At 38.1% G+C, this 24,277-nt stretch overlaps 1 protein-coding gene across 1 annotated transcript in view; it reads left to right on the top strand.

The window, feature by feature from the left end:
• LOC122042905 (inositol hexakisphosphate and diphosphoinositol-pentakisphosphate kinase VIP2-like) overlaps positions 1-24,277 on the top strand; it is a 133,160-nt gene that overhangs the window by 72,706 nt on the left and 36,177 nt on the right. Inside the window, exons 22-23 of the mRNA XM_042603297.1 lie at positions 11,292-11,530; positions 11,730-11,774. Coding sequence (XP_042459231.1) covers positions 11,292-11,530; positions 11,730-11,774 — 284 coding nt within the window. The remainder of the gene's footprint in view (positions 1-11,291; positions 11,531-11,729; positions 11,775-24,277) is intronic.

The following is a 24,277-nucleotide window of genomic DNA, read 5'->3' on the forward strand; positions in this document are numbered from 1 at the left end:
GGTTCAATATATTATTGCACATCCATTAAACACCTCAAATATTCTCCAATTATCAATATTCACTATCCAACAACCAATAACTTCATTCATATTCACAAGTTTGTAATTAACCATTTAAGGTAACAAATTAACAATCAAACACAACATTTCAAGCTACTAGTTAAAGATCTAAGCCACCCCCACGGGCTAACACAGTTGATATAGTGTTGCTATAATAGGTCATGGGGTCGATTCCTAGTGTGTGCGAAATGCATCGTGGGTCACCTGACCGCGCAAAGGGCCTGTACTGGCGAAGTTCCCCATAATTTACCTCCCTTCTGGATTGCATGGGCCATGGGGTAGTCTTGGAGGGGTCATGGGGTGAGAGTTATCACCTTTGTTGCAATAGTTAAAGATATAAACCATGAGTTACATAGAGACAAAGAAAATTGTGTAGCACAACTAAAATGAAGATTGCCCATTAATTATTGAGGTTAACTCAGATCGGCACAAGTAATTACTCCTAATCAACACTTAATTTAGTTCTGTTTTAATGTAATTTACATGTTAAATTTGATTTGATCTACAAAAAGTCACAAAAAAAATCAGTTCAATATAATTTGGTTTTGTTAGTTCATATCAAATGAAAACCCTTAACTTTGACATTGAGTATCCATGTGTTGCCTCAAAAAGGGAAAAAAAAACTTAGGAATTTTTGAAATATATTAATTATAAAATCATTAGATTTATTTGGTACTCATTGTCAATGTTTTTCAATCCTCTCATACCCATCTCATGATTCTACTAATTTACTCCAAACTCTTCTAAAATATAACGTAGTGTCCAAACCCATTTAAATGAGTGGAATAGACCAAGGTTTAAAATTTCGACCCGTGTCGAGGTTTCGGTGATTTCGGTATCGTATCATGCCGTGCCGATACTATTTCGGTATTTTTTTATTTATATATAGTAATTATTAGATAAATATATTTATTATGTATAATTTAAAAATAAGTTGTATATTGATTTTATATAAGTTCTCCATTATTAAACAACTTATTAGAAAAATAATTAAATATAGTTTTCTAAAGGAAATTGATCTATTAATAATTCGAATTAAAATTAATACATCATAATATGTTATCTTACTAATATTAAAAGGAGTAGCGTGAATCAGATGGAAATATTGGTTCTTGAAATATTTTGCTTAGGTAACCTCTATAGTTCTCCAATATCCATATTAAATAATTATATTATATAAATTAATACAAAGATGTTATTTTATATATAATAATTATATAAATTCATTATTTATTCATTTAGTTAATTATTAATTTGAATAATATATATTTAAAATAATAAAAAACATTAAAATATCAACTAAATATTAAAACAGTAAAAAATATAAAATAATTAAAAAAACAGAATATAAATTTAATTTATTAGAATTTCTATAATTTTTTTTAGAATTTTACAAAATTTTTAAATAAAATTTAAAAAGTAAAAATAATTTCAGAATATCATTTAATGAATGAATCCCAAGTCCGGATATAGGAGGAGAGTTGCGTTAGGTTGCCAGCCAACGTCAAACTATGGCAAATATTCAATGAATGAATCCATTAACCTATTGTGCTAATGCTAGGTTGTTCCCTGGAAGGAACGTGTTGCAGGGTCCGATTGTAACGTCTCGGCAAGGACCGCTACATCTCCAGAACTCGGATGTAGTGATAAATATGCAAGAGTTCGCGTTACAAGGTCCGACTATAACGTCTCAGCAAGGACCGCTACATCTCCATGAGAACTTGGGTGTAGTATTAAATAGGCACGAGTTCTCACACCATAGGTTAGATAAGAACAAATATGATAGGAAAACTAATAATCTAAAATTTGGAACATGGAACATAGGAACTCTCATTGGTAAATCAATGGAGGTAGTAGATATGATGATTAGGAGAAAAATTAGTATTTTGTGTGTACAAGAGACAAAATGGACAGGCGAGAAGGCAAAGATGATAGAGAACTCGAGTTTTAAGTTATGGTATACTGGAAAGAGTAAAGTAAGAAATGGAGTGGGTATTATTGTAGATAGTTTGTTAAAGGATGAAGTTGTAGGAGTAGTTAGAAAAAGGGATAGAATTATAGCCCTTAAGATAATAGTGGCGAAAGAAACTATGAACATAATTAGCGTATATACACCACAAGTAGGATTAGACGAAGCTACCAAATCAAGATTTTGGGAGGACTTAGATGAAATATTACAAAATATTCCACCAAATGAAATGATTTTAATAGGAGGTGATCTAAATGGGCATATCGGAGTGAAAAATGAGGAATATGAGAGGAGTTATGGGTTTGAACGAGGAATGAGGAAGGAAAACTATATTAGATTTTGCGATAGCATATGACCTTATATTAGCTAATATCTTTTTTAAGAAAAGAGAAGAACACTTAGTCACGTTCAAAAGTGAGAATAATAAATCATAGATTGACTTTCTTATGATTAGGAAAAAAGATAGAAAGATTTATAAAGATTTCAAGGTCATACTTGGAGAAAGTTTAACTACCTAATATAGGTTAGTAATGTTGGATATACGTCTTAAGTATAGTATTAATAGAAAGAAAATATATATGACTCCTAGAATTAAGTGGTGGAAGTTAAAAGATGTGAAAGAGAATATATTTAAGGAGAAGATAGGAGTACAAGCATTAGGTGAAATATATGATAACTCTAATATAACATGGGATAAGATAGTATCAAAGTTGAAAATAGTAGCTAAGAGTACTCGGTGAGTCGAAGGGACATATTTATAAGAAATTATAAGAAAGTACAAGAGAAAGTGAATGAAAAATGAATAAATTATAAGGAATTATATATTTGTAAGAACGAGGAAAACTTAAAAAAAATACAATAATCAAGAAAATAGTGAGTGAAGCAAAAATGAAACTTTTGAACGGTTATATCAAAAATTGGATACAAAAGAAGGGGAAAGACACATTTATAGAATAGCTAAAGTGAGAGAAAGGAAAACAAGAGATCTTAGCCAAATAAAATGTATTAAAGATGAATGTAATAGGGTATTAGTAAACGATAGAAAAATAAAAGAGCGTTGGAAGAGATATTTTCATTAACTTTTTAATGAAGGTTTAGGTGACCAACTTAACTTAGGTAATTTAATTAGGTCAAATGAGCATAGAAATTTTATTTTTATCGTAGAATTCAAACTTCAGAAGTAAAATAAACTTTAAAAGAGATATCTGATGGAAAAACCGGATGATATTTCGATAGAGGTATAAGTCTTGGGAAACAAGGTATTGAATGACTTATAAAATTATTTAACATGATATTGAAAGCGAAAAAATGTCCGATCGATGGAGGATAAGTACTCTAGTTCCCTTATATAAGAACGAGGAGACGAAAATTATATAAACTATAGGGGTATTAACTAATGAGTCATACTATGAAACTTTGGGAAAAATAATAGAAAAATATTAAGGAAGGAGACCACGGTGACTGAAAATCAATTTGGTTGGAAGGTCGACAATAGAAGCTATACATCTTCTTAGATAATTAATTGAAAAATATCGGGAGCAAAAACAAGATCTACACATGGTATTCATTGACTTAGAAAAAGCATGATAGAGTCCCAAGAGAGATTATATGGAGAATTTTAGAAAAGAGAGGTGTTAGCGTAACATATATTGAACTAATTAAGGATATGCACGAGGATGTAACGACGGAGTAAAGACTTCTGAGTAATGAAGCATTTCAATAAAGATAGGGTTACATCAAGGATCAGATCTAATCCCTATCTTTTTACACTAATTATTGGACACAGTACCATGGCGCATGTTGTTTGCAGATGATATTATTTTGGTAGATGAGACACTTGAAGGAGTAAATGCTAAGCTAGAATCTTGGAGGGAAACACTAGAAGGGAAAGGTTTTAAGCTTAGTAGAATAAAGACAGAATATATGGAATTTAAGTTTAGCAATATTAGAAGTAATGAAACAATTGTTAAGATAGGAGAGGACGAGTTGTCCGGAACCGAGAGATTTAAATATTTAGGATCAATTTTACAAAATGATGGAGGGATTGAGAGAGATGTCTTACATAGAATACAAGCAGGATGGGTGAAATTGAGGGGAGCGTCGAGTGTTTTATGTGACCGTAAAGTACCTCTTAAACTTAAAGGTAAGTTCTATAAAACCGCAGTTAGACCTGCTATGTTATATGGAGCTGAATGTTGGGTTAAGACTCGAGCACATGAGCAGAAGATGAGAGTTGCAGAGATGAGGATGTTAAGGTGGATGTGTGGGCATATGAAGATGGACAAAATAAGAAATGAGAGCATTAGAGAGAAAGTCGGAGTTGCATCTATTGAGGAAAAACTCCGAGAGACACGTTTAAGATGGTACAGACATGTACTTAGACGACTAATAAATGCTTCAGTTAGGCGATGTGAAATTATGATAAACATGCATATCAAACGAGGAAGAGGAAGACCAAAAAAGACTTGGTTAGTAACAATAAAATAAGATAAAGTTCATTTAAATATAGATGATGATATAATAGGAGATAGAGCTCAATGACGTAAAAGGATTCATACAGCCGACCCCACCTAGTGGGAAAAGGCTTGGCTGTTGTTGTTGTGATATTTAATAAAATTTATTTATTTTTTTAAAAAAATTAAATATATTTTTTATATTTTATTGAGATAATTTAATTAAGGTTCATAAAAGCTTCTTCAAAATATCACACTTGGGAATTGTTTGAATTATAATTTATTTTGCATAGTACGCCCATGACGCATGCCTGCAGCGCACGCCCGCTACGCCTTCGGGGCCCGACATGCCTTGGGCAGCACCGGAAGCATCCGGCGAAGCTTCCGACGGCGCCGGAAGCATCGTGCTACTCTTCTAGTGGAGCCAAAAGCATCGTGTCGTGTCGTGACGCCTCCTATGCCTGCGATGCGTTAGGCGCCCTGTGCCACCTCCGACGCCTCCGGAGGCGTCCGGTAAAGTATTCGAGACGCTTTGCGGCTCGCGACGTTCACGACCCGTGCTCGAAACAACCGAACGTAGGGTGCTGGTTTCGATTCCCTAGCGAAATGGTAAAAACCGTCCTTGCCGCCCGACACGGAACGAAATTTCAATCCATGGAATAGACAGGGTGCTTATTAATACCTATCTTGTTTCCATTCCCATTAATAATTGAGGTCAACTCAGATCAGTACAAGTAATTGCTCCTAATCAACACTTAATTCAGTTCTATTTTAATTTAATTTACATGCTAAATGTGATTTGATTTATAAAAATTGCAAAAAAATTCAGTTCAATATAATTTGGTTTGGTTAGTTCATACCAAATGAAAACCCTAACTCGACATGAGTATCCATGTGTTGCTTCAAAAATAGAAAAAGAAAAGCTTACGAATTTTTGAAATATATTAATTATAAATTCATTAGATTTATTTGGTACTTATTGTGTATGTTTTTTAATCCTGGCATACGCATCTCATGTTTCTACTCTTTTGCAATATCAAGGAGTGTCTAAACCCATTTAAATGAGTCGAGTAGACAGGGTTCTTATTAATACCTATCTTGTTTCCATTCCTAGCTTATAACATGTCTTCACCTAGCATTATTGGCAATCTGAGTTGATTTTCACATAAAGAAATGTCATAATATTATTTCAGAATAATATGCCATCAGATACTAGACAACTTAAATAAAACTAAACTTCAAAATTAATAAACCATATTTTTTAGATTTAATTAAAAAATTATATTACATTAATAATTATACTTTAAAATTAAAATCACATAACTTATAACATCAAAATAACATAGCTTATGTTTATAATTGTAAATCTAAATTTATCAAATATAACTTAATAATTTATTAATAGCTAATCAATTAGCTTTTATGATTACTACTTTTAATTAATATTAAAGAATTTCTAAAAATTGATACACTCTATCCGAAGGTAGAAAGTTAAACTATATTGATACTTTAGTATTGATAATATAAAATTTAATAGTAGTGCAAGTTTAATTGAAATTATACTTAGACTGACATCCCTCGGTATATCATTATAATTATATCAAATACTCAAACTACCAATCCAAAACCCAACTATCCAACTATTTAGTCAAATGTGACCACCCATTAACTCATTGTTTCAACCCACATATCTTAACTGCCTCTCTACCATGGTTGCAAGATAATGAGATTATGTGACCATGAGATTGTGTGCTTAGGTGAGCTAAGATGACACTTTAGGTAAGGAGCATTAATGGTTACATTTTGTACATTTGGTTGACTAGGATCTATTTGAGACGATTGAAGACTAAAAAAATAGTCATTTGAGGTTTTCTATATAATCTCTTAGGGACCTTTAAGCTAGTAAGGCTCCATCAAAACATTATTAAAACTCCCTTTGAACAAGTGCTTGCATTGCTCTAAGATTCTAAAGGATTATACAAAATTGAAGGCTTTAACTCAAATTCTTGTTATTCTCTCTTAACTTAGCTTTAAATTTCTCGTTATTTGAGAGAAGTCATTTTTTATGAGCATCCTCAGATTGGGAGAACATTTCTGGGTCACTCATCAAATAAGTCATAGGTCGTGAATTAGGAGTGTGATCTCTGAACCAAGGTTTGATGAAGTTATCAAAGTGTGATCTTCCACCCATTGATTGGCACGTGAAACACTTTACATTGAGACTGAGAAAAGAAGAATAACCAAATAACTTCTAATCTTATAAAAATACAACTAGCCTAATTAAATTCACTTGAGCGAACAACATTTTCCTTTATAAATTTGGTTCAGTTTAAATAGACCAAAATAAGTTCAATTTGAGTTTGATTTGAACCCACTTGATCTTAATCAATATATGTACTCGATGAGCATTATTTAACCCTAAACCAACTTCCACTCATCTATAAAACTCAAAATATTAATTTCATTTAACTTAATTAGTTATCTAAATCTTTTCTAAAAAATAATTTAAATATAAGAATTTAATTGGATAAAATTTAGTATGCAGGGAAGATTTTTTCCTGATCCAACTTTTGCAATGTTGAAAGAGACTAACAGAGATTATATGAGAAAGCAGTAAGAAAATTATGAGTCGGTGAGATTGTATCGAGCTTCTTATCCTCTTTTGTCTTCTTTCTCAGTTCTTGTTTGAGCATTAACAAATAGCTATGGTTGACAAGTCATTAAAAATAATTTATTTATTTCTTTACTATTTTTAGTTTGTTTCATTGGAATATTATTTAAGATAGACCACTGAAGATTTGTGAGGAAGGGTGATCTTATTTCTCATTTCTTTAATTGGAGAATAATACCTCCTAATATATACATGATTTACTTGGCTGAACATAGTAACAAATTCCTAAAAACAAGGAAGGAAATTTCCATTAATTATCATTCTAAACTTATGATATCCCATATAGGAAAATTTAAATTATATGATAAATTTGATTATCCAATATAGGAAAATCCAGATTATTCCATATTGGAAAATCCAGATTATAAGAAAAATCCAAATTTAGGAAATTCTAGTTTTAATTCTAAATAGGTTGATTTTGAGGGAATTTCAACACTCCCCCTCAAGTTACATCATACATATTGTACATGTCTAACTTGTTACATAGTTCCTCAAAGTTAGATCCTAGCAGGGTCTTTGTTAAGATATCCATGAGTTGCACTCATGTAGGAGTGTAGATCAATTGCACTTTCGAGTTCTTAATCTTCTCAATTATGAAATGTAGATCAATCACCACATGCTTTGTTCTATTTGCGATGCTAATAGTAGCCTGATTATTGCACATCAGCTTCACCGGTTTCTCAAACTCTATCCCCAACTCGGTCGTAACTCAAATTACTATGGCTAAGGCTCTTAGCTCAGCCTTGACACTACTTCTGAAAACCATAGACTGTTTCTTACTTCTCCATGTTATAAGGTTACCCAGGATCAAACTGTAGTTGACCTCCTATCTACTTAGCTTCCTGCCCGGTCTGCGTCGGAGTATAGAACTATATCTCCACATTCATTCTTCTTGAATAATAACCCTTTTTCAGGAGTCATTTTCAGATACTTGAGAATTGTATAGAACTTCCATGTGATCCTCTAATGGATGGTTCATAAACTGGCTTATGGCACTCACTGCAAAACCAATGTCTGGTTGAATATGGGAGAGATAAATGAGCCTTCCCACTAGGCGTTGATATCTTCCTTTGTCTACTGGAACTCCTTTTCACACCCTGACATCTTTTTAGGTTCCATAGGGATGCTTGTAGGTTTACATCCTAGCATACTAGTCTCTTTGAGTAAATTTAGGATGTATTTTGACTGAGAGATAAATATTCCCCTTTTTGATCAAGTCACTTCCTTACCCAGAAAATACCATAGAGGACCAAGGTCTTTTTCTTCAAATTCTTCTTCTAAGTATTGTTTATTTTTCAGCAACTCTTCATCTTGATCTACTATTAGAATAATATCATCTACATATATATTGAGGATGACTAAATTTATTCCTGAGAGTGCGCTTCATAAAGAGAGTATGATCAGTTTAACACTTGAACAAATTCATGTTCTTTTACTAATTGTGAGAACCTGCCAAACCACACACGTGGTGATTATTTAAGTCCATACAAAGACTTTAATAACTTGCACACCTTATTGTTGCAGTTGCTTATTTGTAGACTTGAAGGAATCTCCATGTAGACTCTCTTCAAGATCTCCATTAAAAAGCATTTTTTATATCAAGCTGATGAAGTAGCTAGTCCATGTTTGTTGCTAATGAGAGGAGTTTTCGAATGGTGTTGAGCTTCGCAACAGGAGAAAAAGTCTCTTGGTAAATATTTACTTATTTTAAACAAAATTGCATATAAAAAAGAAAGATTCTAAGGACTTCAAACCTAAATTTGTTTCAGGTTTACAAAATTTGAAAATAAAGCATGTTAAACTTTATCAAGGATTAGAAACGTAAACCCTGACATGACTTGAGATTTTAAACATTGATTTAGACCACATTAAATGGACATGTTAACATGTGTTCCTCTTTTATCTACTAATTTATGTTGCGTGTTATGCTCTCGAGCCAACTATACACCTTGAACATATAAAATTTTCATGTGTTTGTGCATGATGAGGGAAGGCTTGGCGCAATAGTAAAGTTGCTATCATGTGACCTTAAGGTCACGGGTTCAAGTTGTGGAAACAATCTATTGTAAAATGTAAGGTAAGGTTACGTACAATAATTCCAATATGGCCTGATCCTTCCCAAAGATCCCGCACCGGCAGGAGTTTCGTGTACCAGGCATCCCTTTTTATTATGTTCGTGCATGCCGATTTGTGATTAAGGGTGTAATACTAATAACCCCTCCCCCTCTAGATGGACTTGGTCTAAAATCTGGTACCGTATTGGGTGAAATGGTTAAAATGTATTGTTTTGGTAAATCATTGAAGCTCGATATCATTCAACACCAAGGGTTAAAATCTCGAGTTGTATCATAGTTTTGATCTTTTATCGGAAAGCTAGTATTGTGTAGATGCTGCGATACATGGTGCTAGTGACAGATTGGAGGTGGAAGGAGGAAGGAGATGAAACAAAAGAAGGAAATTTGGTTTGTGCAGAGTGGTATAAATATCGGTAATTTACCGAAATGATATGTTTCGATTGTTTCTCTTAGCATGGTACAAGATTTAAAACAATGTCTCTTTCCTATGCTTCATCTCCTTCCTTCTTCAACTCTAATCCATTACCAATTACATGCATTGAAGTATTGACACGAAATCAAAATAAGATCGTTCTAGCCAAAGACCGAAACTTCGATACGACTCGATATTTTGAACCTTGCTCCATCATATCGATCCCTAAACTATATTCTTTTGGTGTTAAACCTTTGAGAACCTTGTTGGCTCTAATTCAAAGGATCACATTTTCCCTTTGGCACTTTTTGGCGAGAATAATATGATTTCTTGTCTCATTGACTACTTTAAGTCGTCTATTGCTTTTGTCCATTTTGTTCCTCTTTGTCTCTAAGATAAAGGAGGTTTAAGATGTTTATGTCAGATGTACTCGTGTTTAATATATTTCTTATATCTATGATGATGATTAGTTTTGGAGTGTTTTACTCATTTTGAGAAATGAAATTTAATTTTTTTATTATCACATCCGCCCTAATTCCATTATTTTGAAGCACATGTGGAGAATTTTTAAGTTGACCAGATTTCTTTCTTGTTTGACTACTTTCACATATTATGGATAACATAGGAGACATCTCTTCTTTCTTGACGATATTAATTTCCATTGTTTAGCTTTCAGTTCACCTCTAACATTAAATGTGATTAATTCATTCTTCTCTCCTTAAAACAAGGGTCGTTTTGGTTTTTGTGTGCGCTTTAAACAGGCATATTTACAATATCTCTGGAGTCTAATTTTCTAAGATTCAACTACTAGATTCAATCACTTGCTACTGTTAATAGATTTTTGTTGAGGTGCATGCCATACAAGTGCTCAAATTAGTGATTGAATTCTAGGTTTTGTTGTAATTCTAATTGGTTAATTCCAATTACATAAATCAATTAAATTCCGCATACAAAAGGCATTTCTCACTGGAAAAGAAACCTCTATACAAGAAACAATAGTATCTCCAATTATAACCCCTCTAGGAGGTAAAATATCTCTAAACAAGAAACAATACTATCTACAATAGAAGTCACAGTTTCATGTATCTATTGCCCTAGCTTGAGTTTTCATGTTTGTCCCACTCCACATTCATCCTACTTTTTCAAAGATGGTTGGATTAGATGGAGTTGGTCATGGTTGCAGCCATAGATGAATATCCATCTTAAGTTCATTGCGACAATACCAACCATTCTATATAGTAATATGGTAGAAGTTTGGTTATCATTCTAGCATGCAAGTTTTCTTTTTTACTTTTCTTCAGCATCCTCTACTAAACACTGTTTGCTAACTGGAGCATTTTTTCCTATTATAACTTTGATTCCTCTAGCTACTCCACTTCTAGCACTGCCTTCATGATAACATCCAGAGTACATCCTCGAGTATGAAATGAAATATATGCATTTAATCATCAAATGTCATGGTTCACAACTTTCTTATGTGGTATAACCATAATATATCTGCTTCTGTTATGCCTTTCCTCTCAAATCCCAACTTCCCTCAACTATTATGATTTATAAGCATAATTTCATCTTTCTTTTCAGTTTGATAATTGATCCCACAAGGTAATGATTTTAGTTATTTTCACTTTTTAAATGCATTTTTCTTTAATAGGTGCAATTGACAAAGAAGATAACTGCTCAAGTGAAATTACTAGCTGAATCAGAGGATGAGAACCTTGCAAATAGTAAATACCCAGCACTGGCTGCCTATGACCAGGCAAAGGCCCTGGGTAAAACAACCATTGATGTTGCTCGTATTGCATCTGGTTTGCCTTGTGGCAGTGAATGTTTTCTTTTAATGTTTGCACGCTGGAAGAAGCTCCAGAGAGAACTATATCATGAACGAAAAGAGTATGCACTCTGTCCCAATTTTGTAGTTGTAGTGGCTATTAGTGCCTTTTAACTGAATGTGCTTTCTTTACATTTTATCCAGTTTGGAAACCTGGATTTTCACTTTTCTTATCATGAAAGAAACCTAATTATTCTCAAACTACTTTTAGTTCTTATACTAGTTATCTGGATTTTAACTGAATGTCTGTTTTATTTGCAGACGATATGATATCACCCAAATTCCAGATGTGTATGATTCTTGCAAGTAAGTTAAATGGAATGAACATTAGCATTTTTTTCTAATAAAAAAGATAATGAAGATACATATAAAAAAATATGTATAACTGCGTTCATATCAGTTTCCTTTTATGAGGAAAATCTAGAAGTAATTCTGTTTTTAGATCTACGTTAACAAATTGAATTATAGATATTTGTTTTCCAGCATTCTTTTTAGTTAATTATCTCAGATGAAATTATATTCAATGAAAGATACTTCTAATAGGAAAGAAACTACATTTATTTTAAATAATAAATCAAAGAGAAGTCCCACACCTGGCATGTGGCTGGTACATACCTGCAATAGGAAGTGCTCCACAAAGAATTTCGATATAGTCTCCCCTGAATCAGCACATATTTCTGAAAATAAAAGAGAGATCTCACCCACAAGGCAATACATAATAATACCATATCTGGATAGGCAAATTCCATTTAATGAAGATAGTCCTCCCAACCACCACTAAAATCGAGATCATAGGCTAGCAAAAGGTGTAGGGTCTGAATATTCTGCTCAGACGGCTCATGTGTCTGTTGGTTGAAGGCAATGTTAAAGTGGGGTCCTTTATTTGCTCCATCAATGGCAACTGGAGTTTAGAGGGAAAACAAAATATGCTAAATTGGTGTCACCTAACCAAATCTAGTTTTGTAAACTAGCTAATCAAATTAGTGACAGCTAAGCTAAGATGTGCCACATAACCTCTATTCTTCCTGCTTAAGTCATTCTTGGAGTCCAAACACCCTTAGTTCCACACAAGACCTACCAATAAAAATATGCTAAAGATTGAAAAGAAAACTACTGATATTTGGATTAAACTATTCTGTAATCAATCAAATTGTCATGTTCTAGGTCCTACTCCCCGACTTGTGACTTAGTACACACATGCATTAGAAGGGGCTCCACCAAAAATTGACAGAGTTTCCTCTGTATGAACAAAAAACACAAATATGATAAAATTACTAAGGAATTAGAAAGAAACCTACTCAACATTTCAAGTCATAGGAAACAATAAGACAAATTAAAAGTGATTCTTCTACATGTGAAAAGGAGAAACATCTAATTTCCAAACTACACAAGTGAAGCATTGGGGTCTTATGATGCTAAAGTAATTATACTCTGGGTAAACCAACTATAAAAAAAGACTAACCTGGGTATCCGGTGACAATAAAGTGATTTAATTCTAGAAATCCTTTATCATTTTCCATACGGTTTCCAGAACAAAATTAACTAGAATATAGCAATAGAACATGCAACATATTCATCAATGCATTTAACACTCTTACTAATAGGTGAGGTAATAGATCAGTAAACGAAGTACAATTGATAACATCTATTGCTTGCCACCAAAATAAAAGCGCACCACCATGCACTTGTAACAACCACCCACTCAAGAAACAACTCATAAAGGCAGCAAAACAACATAAGAAGTATACATCTCAAATTCCTATCTAGTTCAGATTTTGCACCTAATGTTGTCATTATATAACACACATGAGGCCCTACACAATGTGCCCTCAACACAACTCTACATGAGAGGTTCTATACATTATAGCCCCATCATGACTTTATGCAAGATATTCTACACATTATGCCCTTGGTATCATTCTAAGCATGAGATCATGCACATTGTACCTCAATGCTACTCTGTGAGAGATCTTACAACTCTTTGCTCACATCAAGTAGAAAATGTGATATTCCATATCATGCCTTAGATGCTACTCTATGCGAGAGATCATGTACCTCATGTTCTCATCACATAGCAAGTGCAAGATCATACACATTGTGTCCTTGATGCTCTACACAAGGGATCCTACACCTCATTCCCTGATCACGTAGCAAGCATGAGATCACATATCAGATGATCGATCCTACTCTATATGAGAGATCCTCTACATTATGGCATTATGTACTAGCGACATATCCTGCACTTCATGCCCTCAGTGTTAATCTACACAAGAGATCTTGCACCTCGTGTACTCATCACGTATAAATGAAGTCTCTTTTGGGACCTCATGACTCAAAAGTCGCTTTCCCATCCAAGGTCCCCCTTTGGGGAAGTGTCACAAGAGAGATGTGGAGAGAAAAGACTATAAAATTCTAAGCACAAAATTCCAAATTGAGACTAATTTGACCCCCTCCTAAGCTAGAATACAAGGCCTAACTAGCCCAACCAAACTCAAAATAGACCTTAAATGGTCCTTCAAAAATTTAATATATGTTGGTTTGGTTCATCTTCATTAATTGTAAATTTTAAAATTAGATTACGACTAGAAAACTAAATGGAATATATATACGATATATAGCAAGAAGAAGTGAAATTTTAAGAGATAGGAGCAATCAATTCAAAATTTTAGGAAGTTTCTTGTTGCTTTTGTGTAGAAGAGAGTAGAGTGGCTATTAGAGACAAAGGTTTCAATCTGTGGCAATGACATTTGTAGATGGTTTGACAGTTTGTAGGGGTGTTGCTCACATGAAGACAAGAATGGGAGAGGGTGGGAAGGTTGTTGGAGATGGTTTATAGGCTGTAGCAGCATAGACGAGATGTGAGGAGCTTGGATGCAAATGGAAAGGGGAAGAGAGGCAATGTGGTGTAACATAGGGAGAGGGGAGAGGATTTTAGTTTAAGCAAGTGACAATTCTCAATTCTTGTACTGCTGAACCAAATTGGTTTATGCCGGTTCAAAGAAGATACAATCAACAACTTCAAATCAAGCTCATTTGATCCTAAAGAAAACCCAATTCAATTTTTACTTACTACAAACCTCAATTGGCCAAATTAACTACAGTTTGAACCCAAAATTGTATATAAATAGTATAAAATAAACCTCAAATTTCTTTATTCAGCCCTAAATAATTTGAATTACATATTAGTGATAGACAATGCAACACCTCAAAATCTTAAACTTAAGTGTATAACAATCTCCCCTCCCTTATTAAATTTGATTGTGGAATATCTTTTATCCCTACTACGCAACAAATAGTTGATATTCTCATCAAAGGACTAAGTAGATCTAATTTTGAATTTCTTATATGAAAGTTGGGCATGATTGATATCTATGCATCAATTTGAGGCAGAGTTTCAGATTTGTAGGAGATAAGCAGGTTAGCAATCAAACCTGGAACATTCTACCTGACTGGAATATTCCACAAGATTTGCTAGTTTCCTAATTCTAGTATTTAGTAGAGGAGATTACTAACTTTATACACCCTTGGTTGCTGATTTTATGGGTATTCCTTTTCTATTTGTACATATATCCGGTCCTTTATGCTCTAAGGAGAGTTATTATTTTTCTTTCTTCCCTATACCTTCAAAAATCATAACCCTAAACAGCAAAATAAACCTCTAATCTCCAAACTCTGACTCAACTTGTAAACGAAATGAAAGGTCTAGGAGTGATGCTAGCCATAGTTCCTAAGGAGTAACAGACAAAGCCTATAGTTCATGTAGGAATCCTTCTCTCGTGACACCAATCTTTCATGATTTAAGAATCATTCACACGCCACTAACCATTGTGGATTTGTTTTCATAACCTTGTTGACTCAAAAGTGTAAACTGAACTAAACAAACATTATGTGAATCAGGAACATGTGATATGAATTGAAATCTTAAGTTGTGTTGTCTAATACAATTGACATTTACCATCCAATAGGCAGGTTGATACCTAGCACCGACCCAATACAATAGCTACTGGATGATTCTATAAGAGATTCATATTATCTAGTCTGGTAGTGAGCAGTACCCATCCTATGAAATCGAATTCCAAAAGTCAATGGTTGGAATAAGGAAGAGACAACCTTAAATCGAGAGGATGGAGAAGAACTAAAGCATAGCTGCTTAGATAGGTGGGTTGAGTGGCATCAGGGGTCTTGTTGAAAACCTTAGAGAGGAAGAGGGGGTCTCGTTTAGAAGGTGTATGGAGTAGCAATCAAACATCCAATAGAGAGATGAGCAAAGGTGAGACGCCTAGAAGTCATCATGTGTCACGCCCCGGAGGAGTCCTTGTCCGAAGAAATTTCGGCAGCATCTCCCAGTACGACGGACAATCTGAAACTTTACTACATCACCATATACCTCAGCCACATGCGGCTGGAATTAATAACAATAATAAACAAACCACAACATATAGACATCCACGCAGTTTAATAAGTAATGATAATAAGACTCAAAATCCACCCTACTCAACTACACCTATAAAACTCAAAACCGATATCCTACTCCACTACACTCATAAAACACAAATCCGACGATCAAATCAACTTACCTCTTCTGCCGTCTAGGCAGGCATATAGTAAAACAAATCCAATTAAAAACCCATCAACAAGTACAATCCATGCATGCTCCGAGTATCAAAAACAAAACAAGTCCAAACATAGTCTAGTACATAAAACCAAAAGATAAATAAACATCCTTGTGGCTGCAGGGGACTAGCAACAGGAACCCTCTCCTGACAGCATCAACCTGAAAATAGTAAATATCCACGGGGTGAGTTAACTCCTCAGCGGGTAACAACTGATATACATAGTAGAGAAATAACATCTAGCACTAATCATGCGTACAGTCTCCTGATATAAGAAGGATAAAATGCAACTGTAGTAAACATGAGAAAAGCATCTAACCAGACTACGAGGATAAGCAGTCAGGAGGTATAGAAATCACATATGCGTATCGGCGTGGTCATCCAACCAAATGCGGCAAATAAATACGAAACACAATCACGAAATAAATGCATCGATGCGTATGATGCGATGATGCGTCCGGTCACCCCGACACGATCGACCATCTTACACACGATAGTGAGACAGTGGGTAGGGTTGTGACAGTGCACTCCCGTCGCTGCTCACGATGGTGATCGAGTGGACGGGATCTTTGTCGAGTACACTATCCTCCTACTCCAAATCATAAATGGGGGCCTTGATGCTCTCGTCTCCCGATGACGGAGAAGAATCTCTGCCGGTTACCACGCTGCGTCACCACCGGACCAACGGAGCCAAACAGAGTCCCTGCTGCAACACACTCTGCCTGAATCGACCACTAACCCATGAGTGGTGGTGTGTGCAGATCCATGTAACTGGCGATGTGCTCAACAATAATAGAGTAGACCATCGCACAGCATGCAATCATGTGAATGGTGCATGACACTAACCATGGGAATATCCTGAGCTAATCTATATATATATAGAAAGTGCACCTTAGGTCAATGAATCAAATCAAAGGTACACAGATAAGATAAGGTATAAAACCTAGGTCCTGAACATGGTGAAGCATGATATATCACTACCCCCTATAAGCATGTATAAGCAGGTAAGAAATAACATGAGATACAAAACAAGTATCAACCAAGCATGTAATAAGTATCAGGTAGTGACTAACCGAAACAGATAATAAACATAATTATTGCAATTTGTTAAATTCACTACTATGCATATCAAACGACATAAAGTCAGAAGTACCCGCCTCCAATAGGAATGTCCAAATCCGACATCGAGATACTCGTCTCGCTTCAAAGTCCTGTATTACCAATTTAAATATATTTTATTTAGCTATAATTCTCATAAATAGCTAAATAAAATCTCTAACCCTAATTAGGGTAAAACTTTAAATCAACACATACACATAAACCTAATTCACACATCAATTTATTAAAGTCAACAAGGATCTTTACCTAATTTTCCTCTTTTCAACGATGGCAGCAGATCTGATCAAATGCTGGGTGGTGACATTAGGTCAAGTTGCTGCCCAACAGATCAACATTCCTAAAATCAGGCACCTATCATAGTTTAAATGCCTAAATTCACAGTGAATTCCTCAACTAAATAAGACTAAATCAATGTTTACCCTAAACTGGTGTCAGTAGCTTTCTTCCTGCCAACATCTGATGACGAAGAAGGATGACCCGATAGAGAGGTCTAAGGCACGGCTTGGAGGGCTTCGACAGATCTAGGGCAGATCAGAAGGGGGCTCTGCCCGGCAGTAAAGAACTAGGGCAGTGGTAGCCGCGGCGGCGCTGGGATCTCCACGGCAAGGGGTGACGGGCGCCGGTGACTAGCTAGGCACGAGCACAGAGGAAGAGGTCGGCGATCGGTTGGTTTCGTGCGGGAAGAAGGCTCGGCCGGCGGCAAAGATCTAGGGCACGCGGCTGGTCGGAAGAGGAGATGGTCTCCCACAAGGGTGGCGGCCTACCGGCGGTGGCTAGTGCGTCGCCGACGCGTGGGAAGATGAAGAGGAGAATCGGGCGGAGGATGGCTCGGCTAGGGCACAGGGCGATTGGGGCGGCAGAGCAGAGGAGAAGAGAAGGGAACAAACCCTCGATCACGGCTTTAATCGCGAAGAAACCGCTCGGTGCCGGTTAGGGCAAGGGGAGAGGGCTTCGGGCGCGAGAGCTTCGGCAGAGAAAGAAAAGAAACGAAGAAAATAAAGAAAATAATAGAAAAGAGGAAATATAAATATAAACATTTCCTAGCTTAAATGGGGTAGCCTAAACAGCCTTTTCCCGACCCCGTTTTTATCCCCGTTAACTCGTTCGTACGAGCTTCGAAAAATTCCCGAAAATATTTCAAAAATTCCGGAAAATTCCCCTATTATTATTCTCTATTTTCCGGTATTTTACATTCTCCCCCACTAATAAAAATTTGGTCCCCAAATTTCGTTATCCACCATCAGCAAGTACAAATAACAGGTAAAAATGATAAATGTTGAACGGTAAATTAAATCACATACCTCAAGTGAAAAGATGGGGGTATCGAGCTCGGATAGTATCCTCGAGCTCCCAAGTAGCCTCCTCGTCCGAATGATGCTGCCATCCGACTTTAACCAGTCGGATAGTCTTGTTCCGCAACTGACGCTCCTTCCGGTCCAGAATCCGTACCGGAACCTCCTCATTAGTGACGTCAGGCTGAACTGGAATTGAGACATCTGTCAGCACATGCATCGGGTCAGATACGTATCTCTTCAGCATAGATACGTGAAATACATCGTGGACGCCTGCCAGGGACGGTGGTAGTGCCAGCCGGTAAGCTTCCGCTCCGATCCTCTCCAAGATCTCGAAAGGGCCAATGTACCGCGGAGCTAGCTTACCTATGAGGCCAAATCTCTTCACCCCTTTCGTGGGTGAAACTCGCAGAAATACATGGTCGCCAACAGAGAACTCTAGTGGTCTGCGTCTCCAATCAGCATAACTCTTCTGACGGTCCTGCGCCTCTGACATCCTCCGTCTGATAGTATGGACCAACTCTGCGTCTGAGCTCATGAGGCCCAACATCCGAGCCTCTCGACCTTATCCCGAGAGCGGGTGTCCGAGGCCTACCATACAACGGTGCCGTTTGGATAGCCGAATGAAAATTGTTGTTGTAGACTCTACCAATGGAAGATGGTCCTCCCAACTGCCTCCGAAATCCATAACACATGACCTCAGCAGATCCTCTAAAGTCCGAATGGTCGCTCATTATCGTACATGCGTGGATGGAAAAGTCTTGAGGCGGAGTTGTATGCCCGAGCTGCTGCGAGACTACGCGAAGCGAGGCGTAAACCGTGGATCTCTATCCGAAATGATACTCAACGGAACACCGTATAGTCTGATGATCTCCCAACAAGGGGAAGGAGGCAATAGATCCTTGAGCCCAAGGGTCTTAAACATTGTGCCTAACCATGAAAGCAACTCGAGATCAATTCTCGTGACTCATCCACCGAATGAAGACATTGAAGCTATCCCACTTGAGAGAAAAATAATAAGTAATCCCTTGCTTCACCTGCTGACAAATAAGACATCTAGCTACGAAATCCGCGATGTCTTTCTTCATGCCGTTCCACCAGTAGGAACGCCTCAAGTCTCGATACATACGGGTCCCACCTGGGTGGATTGCAAATCGAGAGCAGTGAGCCTCCTGAAGTAGCTCCTGTAAGACCGGATGAGACTGAGGTACGCATAATCTGCCTCGGAAGTATATAATACCCTCCTCGTCTCGTGTGAACTCGGTCTGCTGCCCGGAAACTATCTGACTGCCAATGAACTGCAAATGCTGATCACTGGCCTGGGCCTCTCGGATCCTCGTCCTGATCGACGACTGATCAACCATGGTAACCAAAATACCCTGCTCTGTCGGTCCCTGCTCCTCAAGATCTAACTCAGAGAAACCCTGAACCAAGTCTGTAACTGAAACTCGGTGGCAAGCTAAAGTCCTTCTGGATTTCCTACTGAGTGCATCGGCCACCATATTAGCTTTCCTCGGGTGGTAGCTGTTAGAATAAGTAAAAGGGTATTTGTGTCTTTTGGTGTATATCTTCTTTTCTATATAAAGGCCTAACTCGTGGGGTTCTAAGGACACGAGATTTTAGGTTTTACTTTAAACATGGTATCAGAGCCAAGTTGAAACCCTAATTTCTTTCCTCTACCCGCGCCGTCTCTTTCTGCCGAGTCGTCTCCTTCCGCAAGCGCCTTTCTTCCAGCACCCCTCGAGTCTTCTCCGCCTCGATCCCGCGGTCCCCCCCCCCCCCAACTTCGTGCGCCAGCTGAGCAACAAGGCTCGCCGTAACTGCAGCAACATCGGGGTCGCGCAGATCATCGCGGCTTCGTGGTCGACCAGCTCGTCGTCGTTCGAGGCCCCACGATTCGCGGCCTCCGCGAACGCTGTTGTGGCACCCGAAGCCGTGTTGGATAGCGCCATCGACGTTGGTGTCTCGGGGATCCTAAGCAGTCCCGTAGAGTCATAGACTCTGGCGGCGGGGAAGGCGAAGGTTTCCTCCTCTGCTGTGAAGGTTACAGCGACGCTCAGTTTCGACGGGAGTCTCGCGGTTCATGCTGGCGAGAGATATGGGCGTGGTATAATCACAGTCTCCTCCGTTTTCTTCCCTGTTCAAGCTCAACTCTTCGGCGGCAGGGGAAGAATCGGTGGCGACAGTGAGGTTCCGTACATCCTCTACTCCGGTAGTGGCGTTCCAGTTCCTTCCCATCCATCGGCAAGCTTCGAAGAGTTCTTGCTGGAGTAGGGCATCATCTCCGAAGAAGCTTCTGCATCTCATCCGACCTTGCTGTGAGTTTTCCGGTGGCTGTTCTCGTTCCCGGATTCATCCGATTGGACAGAAGAAGCAAGCGCAGTCCGGTTCACAGTTCTATTCATGGCTACATCTGGCGCCCCAAAGCCAGATACCTCAATCTTTACCAACCATATTACTGCACCCCTTTCTTCCGAGCAGTTGGATGGTAAAAATTATATCTCCTGGGCATCTCACATTGAACTTTGGCTTGTTGGACAGGGATATGAAACACATCTCACTCAAACTGAAGAAGATGTTCAAGACGCCGATCGTCCTCTGTGGAAGAAGGTTGACGCTCAGTTGTGTTGTATTATCCGAGCCACCATCCATTTATCTCTTAGGAATGTCTTCCGTACTCACAAAACCTGCAAAGCTGTTTGGACACAAGCTCAACAACTCTTTACAAACACCTCTCGGCGACTCTATCAAGTTTGTGAAGATCTCAGTCTATAGTCTTTTTTGTGACTTCAATGAACTGCTCCCACCTGCGGCCAATTCTGTTGAAGAGCTTGAAAATCGGAAGAAATTTTTTATGTCTCTGGCTTTATATGGTCTGCCCACATATTATTCTCATGTCCATGATCAGATCCTGGGTTGCCCCACAGAAGCTACCATGGACAATACCAGGGCGACTCTCCTCCGTGTCCCAGCCAAAGTCTTGACGATACCTTCTTTCGTTCCTGTCGACTCGTCAACTTTAGTCTCTCGACACAAAGGACCTCCACCTCGCAAGGGTGGCAAAGGACGTCCTTGGTGTAATCATTGTCATCGACCGGGACACACGATTGATAAGTGCTGGAGTCTACATGGTCGTCCTCCTCGTGCTGCTCAGATTGTTCGAGTTCCATTGCTTCCTCACTTCCACTTCACGGTTAACACGATTCGACTTCAACACCTTCCTATACCGACTTTCTGAAATGGTTTGAGGATCGGCAGGCTTTGGCTCCACTGCTACCATTGCACATACTGGTACTTCCTTCTTGGCATATCTCGTTCTTGAGTCCTTGGGTTCTTGATTACGGGGCCACCGATCATATCAATAAATCCCTTTTTCCTCTCTCACTACGGTAATTTACCAATGGTCACCATGGCTAATGGTTCCCAAACTCAATCCCAGGGTATTGATATTGTTCATCCTTCTTCATCTCTTTCAGTTCATAATGTTCTTTATGTTCCTGGCGCTCCTTTTAATTTATTGTCGATAAGTCAACTTACTCGATCTCTTGATTGTGTCATTTCTTTTACTAACACGTCTGTTTCCTTACAGGACCGGAGTACGGGGAGGATGATTGGCTTCGGATGTGAACAACCCTCTTTTGTTGGTTCGGCGGCGACATCTCCACTTCTTATTCATGCTCAGTTGGGACATCCAGGTCTTAATAAGTTGAAACAGTTACATCCTAGTCTTTCTCACTTAGAGTCTTTATCTTATGCGTCGTGTCAATTAAGTAGGCATGTTCGTAGTTCTTTTTCTCCTCGTATTGAGAGTCGGGATATGTCTCCTTTTTCTTTGGTTCATTCTGATGTTTGAGGTCCGAGTCGTGTTTCTTCTACAATGGGGTCAAGGTATTTTGTTACTTTTATAGACGATTTTTCCCGTTGTACATGGTTATATCTAATGAAGGATCGTTCAGAATTGTTTTCTATTTTTGAATCATTTTTCCTTGAAATAAAAACTCAATTTGGTACTTCCCTTCGAACTTTGCAAAGTGATAATGCACGCGAGTATTTATCTACTCAGTTTCGTACCTTCTTGACATCTCATGGGGTGCTGCATCGCACGTCTTGCCCTCATACCCCTCAACAGAATGGGGTTGCAGAACGCAAGAATCGTCATCTCCTTGAAACCACTCGGACTCTTCTTCTCCATTCTCATGTCCCTCATCAGTTTTGGGGTGATGCGGTACTTACTGCGTGTTATCTCATCAATCGCATGCCTTCATCCACTCTCCAGGGTAAAATACCTCATCAGGTGCTTTATCCACATCAGTCCCTTCATCCTCTACCACCTCGGGTCTTTGGTTCTATTTGTTTTGCTCATGCTCTTGATCCCGGCATTGACAAACTCTCTCCTCGGTCTCATAAGTGTGTCTTCCTTGGGTACCCACGGTCTCAGAAAGGGTACAAGTGTTATTCCCCTACTCTTCGTCGGTACTTCATCTACGTCACATTCTTTGAGTCAGTTTCTTTTTTTGGTCCTTCCGCTTCAAAGGCCGAGGTTTCTCCCTCTCCACCTGCACTAATGACTATCTTTTATCCTCCGGAAGCGCCTCTATCACCTCCTGCCTCGTCTCCTCCTTTGCAGGTTTATTAGCGCCGTCCTCGTTCTGCTTTGCCGCCGACCAACACTGACACTGCTTTCCTCCGGTCCCATCTCCGACTCATGTTCCTATTGCACTTGAAGGGTATGCGTCCACTCGTAATCCTTCTCCTCACTATGTTTCTTTAAGCTATCATCGTCTTTCCCCATCCTATTATTATTGTCTGTTTCTGTTCCAAAGACTGCAGGTGATGCCTTTGCCCATCCAGGATGGAAACAGGCTATGCTTGATGAAATGAGTGCCCTACAAAGCAGTGGGACTTAGGACCTCGTTCCTCTACCTCCTGGGAAGTCAGTGGTTGGTTGTCGATGGGTGTTTACGGTGAAAGTTGGTGTAGACAGCACGGTTGATCGGCTTAAGGCTCGTCTTGTCGCTAAAGGCTATACTCAGGTATTTGGATTGGATTATGGCGACACCTTTTCTCCTATTGCCAAGATGTCTTCTGTGCGTCTTTTTCTGTCTATTGCTGCAATTCGCCATTGGCCCCTTCATCAGTTGGATATCAAAAATGCATTCTTACATAGTGACCTGCTCGAGGAAGTCTACATGGAGAAACCTCCGTGTTTTGTTGCTCAGGGGGAGTCTTCTGGTCTTGTATGTCACCTGCGGAAATCTTTATATGGTCTCAAGCAGTCACCCAGAGCATGGTTCAGTAGATTTAGTACCATAATTCAACAGTTTGGCATGACTCGAAGCGAGGCTGATCATTCTATTTTTTATCGCCACTCATCTACTGGTTGCATCTATGTAGTGGTTTATGTTGATGATATTGTCATCACAGGTAATGATCATCTTGGAATTTCACAAGTAAAACAACATCTTTTCAAACATTTCGACAAAAGATCTCGTGAACTCAAATATTTTCTAGGGATAGAAGTGACACGATCTAAAGATGGGATCATTATATCCCAAAGGAAGTATCTAATGGATATTCGGAAGAAATAGGAATGTTAAACTCAAAGGCGATCGACAATCCATGGATCCCAATGTGACTCTGCAAATCGGGGGCCTCTTCGAGATCTGAGCAGTGCAGGCGATTGGTAGGGAAACTAAGCTACCTTACTGTCACTCGTCCGGATATCTCATTTGCAGTGAGTGTAGTAAGTCAGTTTCTTAGCTCTCCGTGCAAAGAACATTGGGAT

This window comes from Zingiber officinale, chromosome 2A (assembly GCF_018446385.1).
Source record: "Zingiber officinale cultivar Zhangliang chromosome 2A, Zo_v1.1, whole genome shotgun sequence".
Lineage (NCBI taxonomy): Eukaryota > Viridiplantae > Streptophyta > Magnoliopsida > Zingiberales > Zingiberaceae > Zingiber > Zingiber officinale.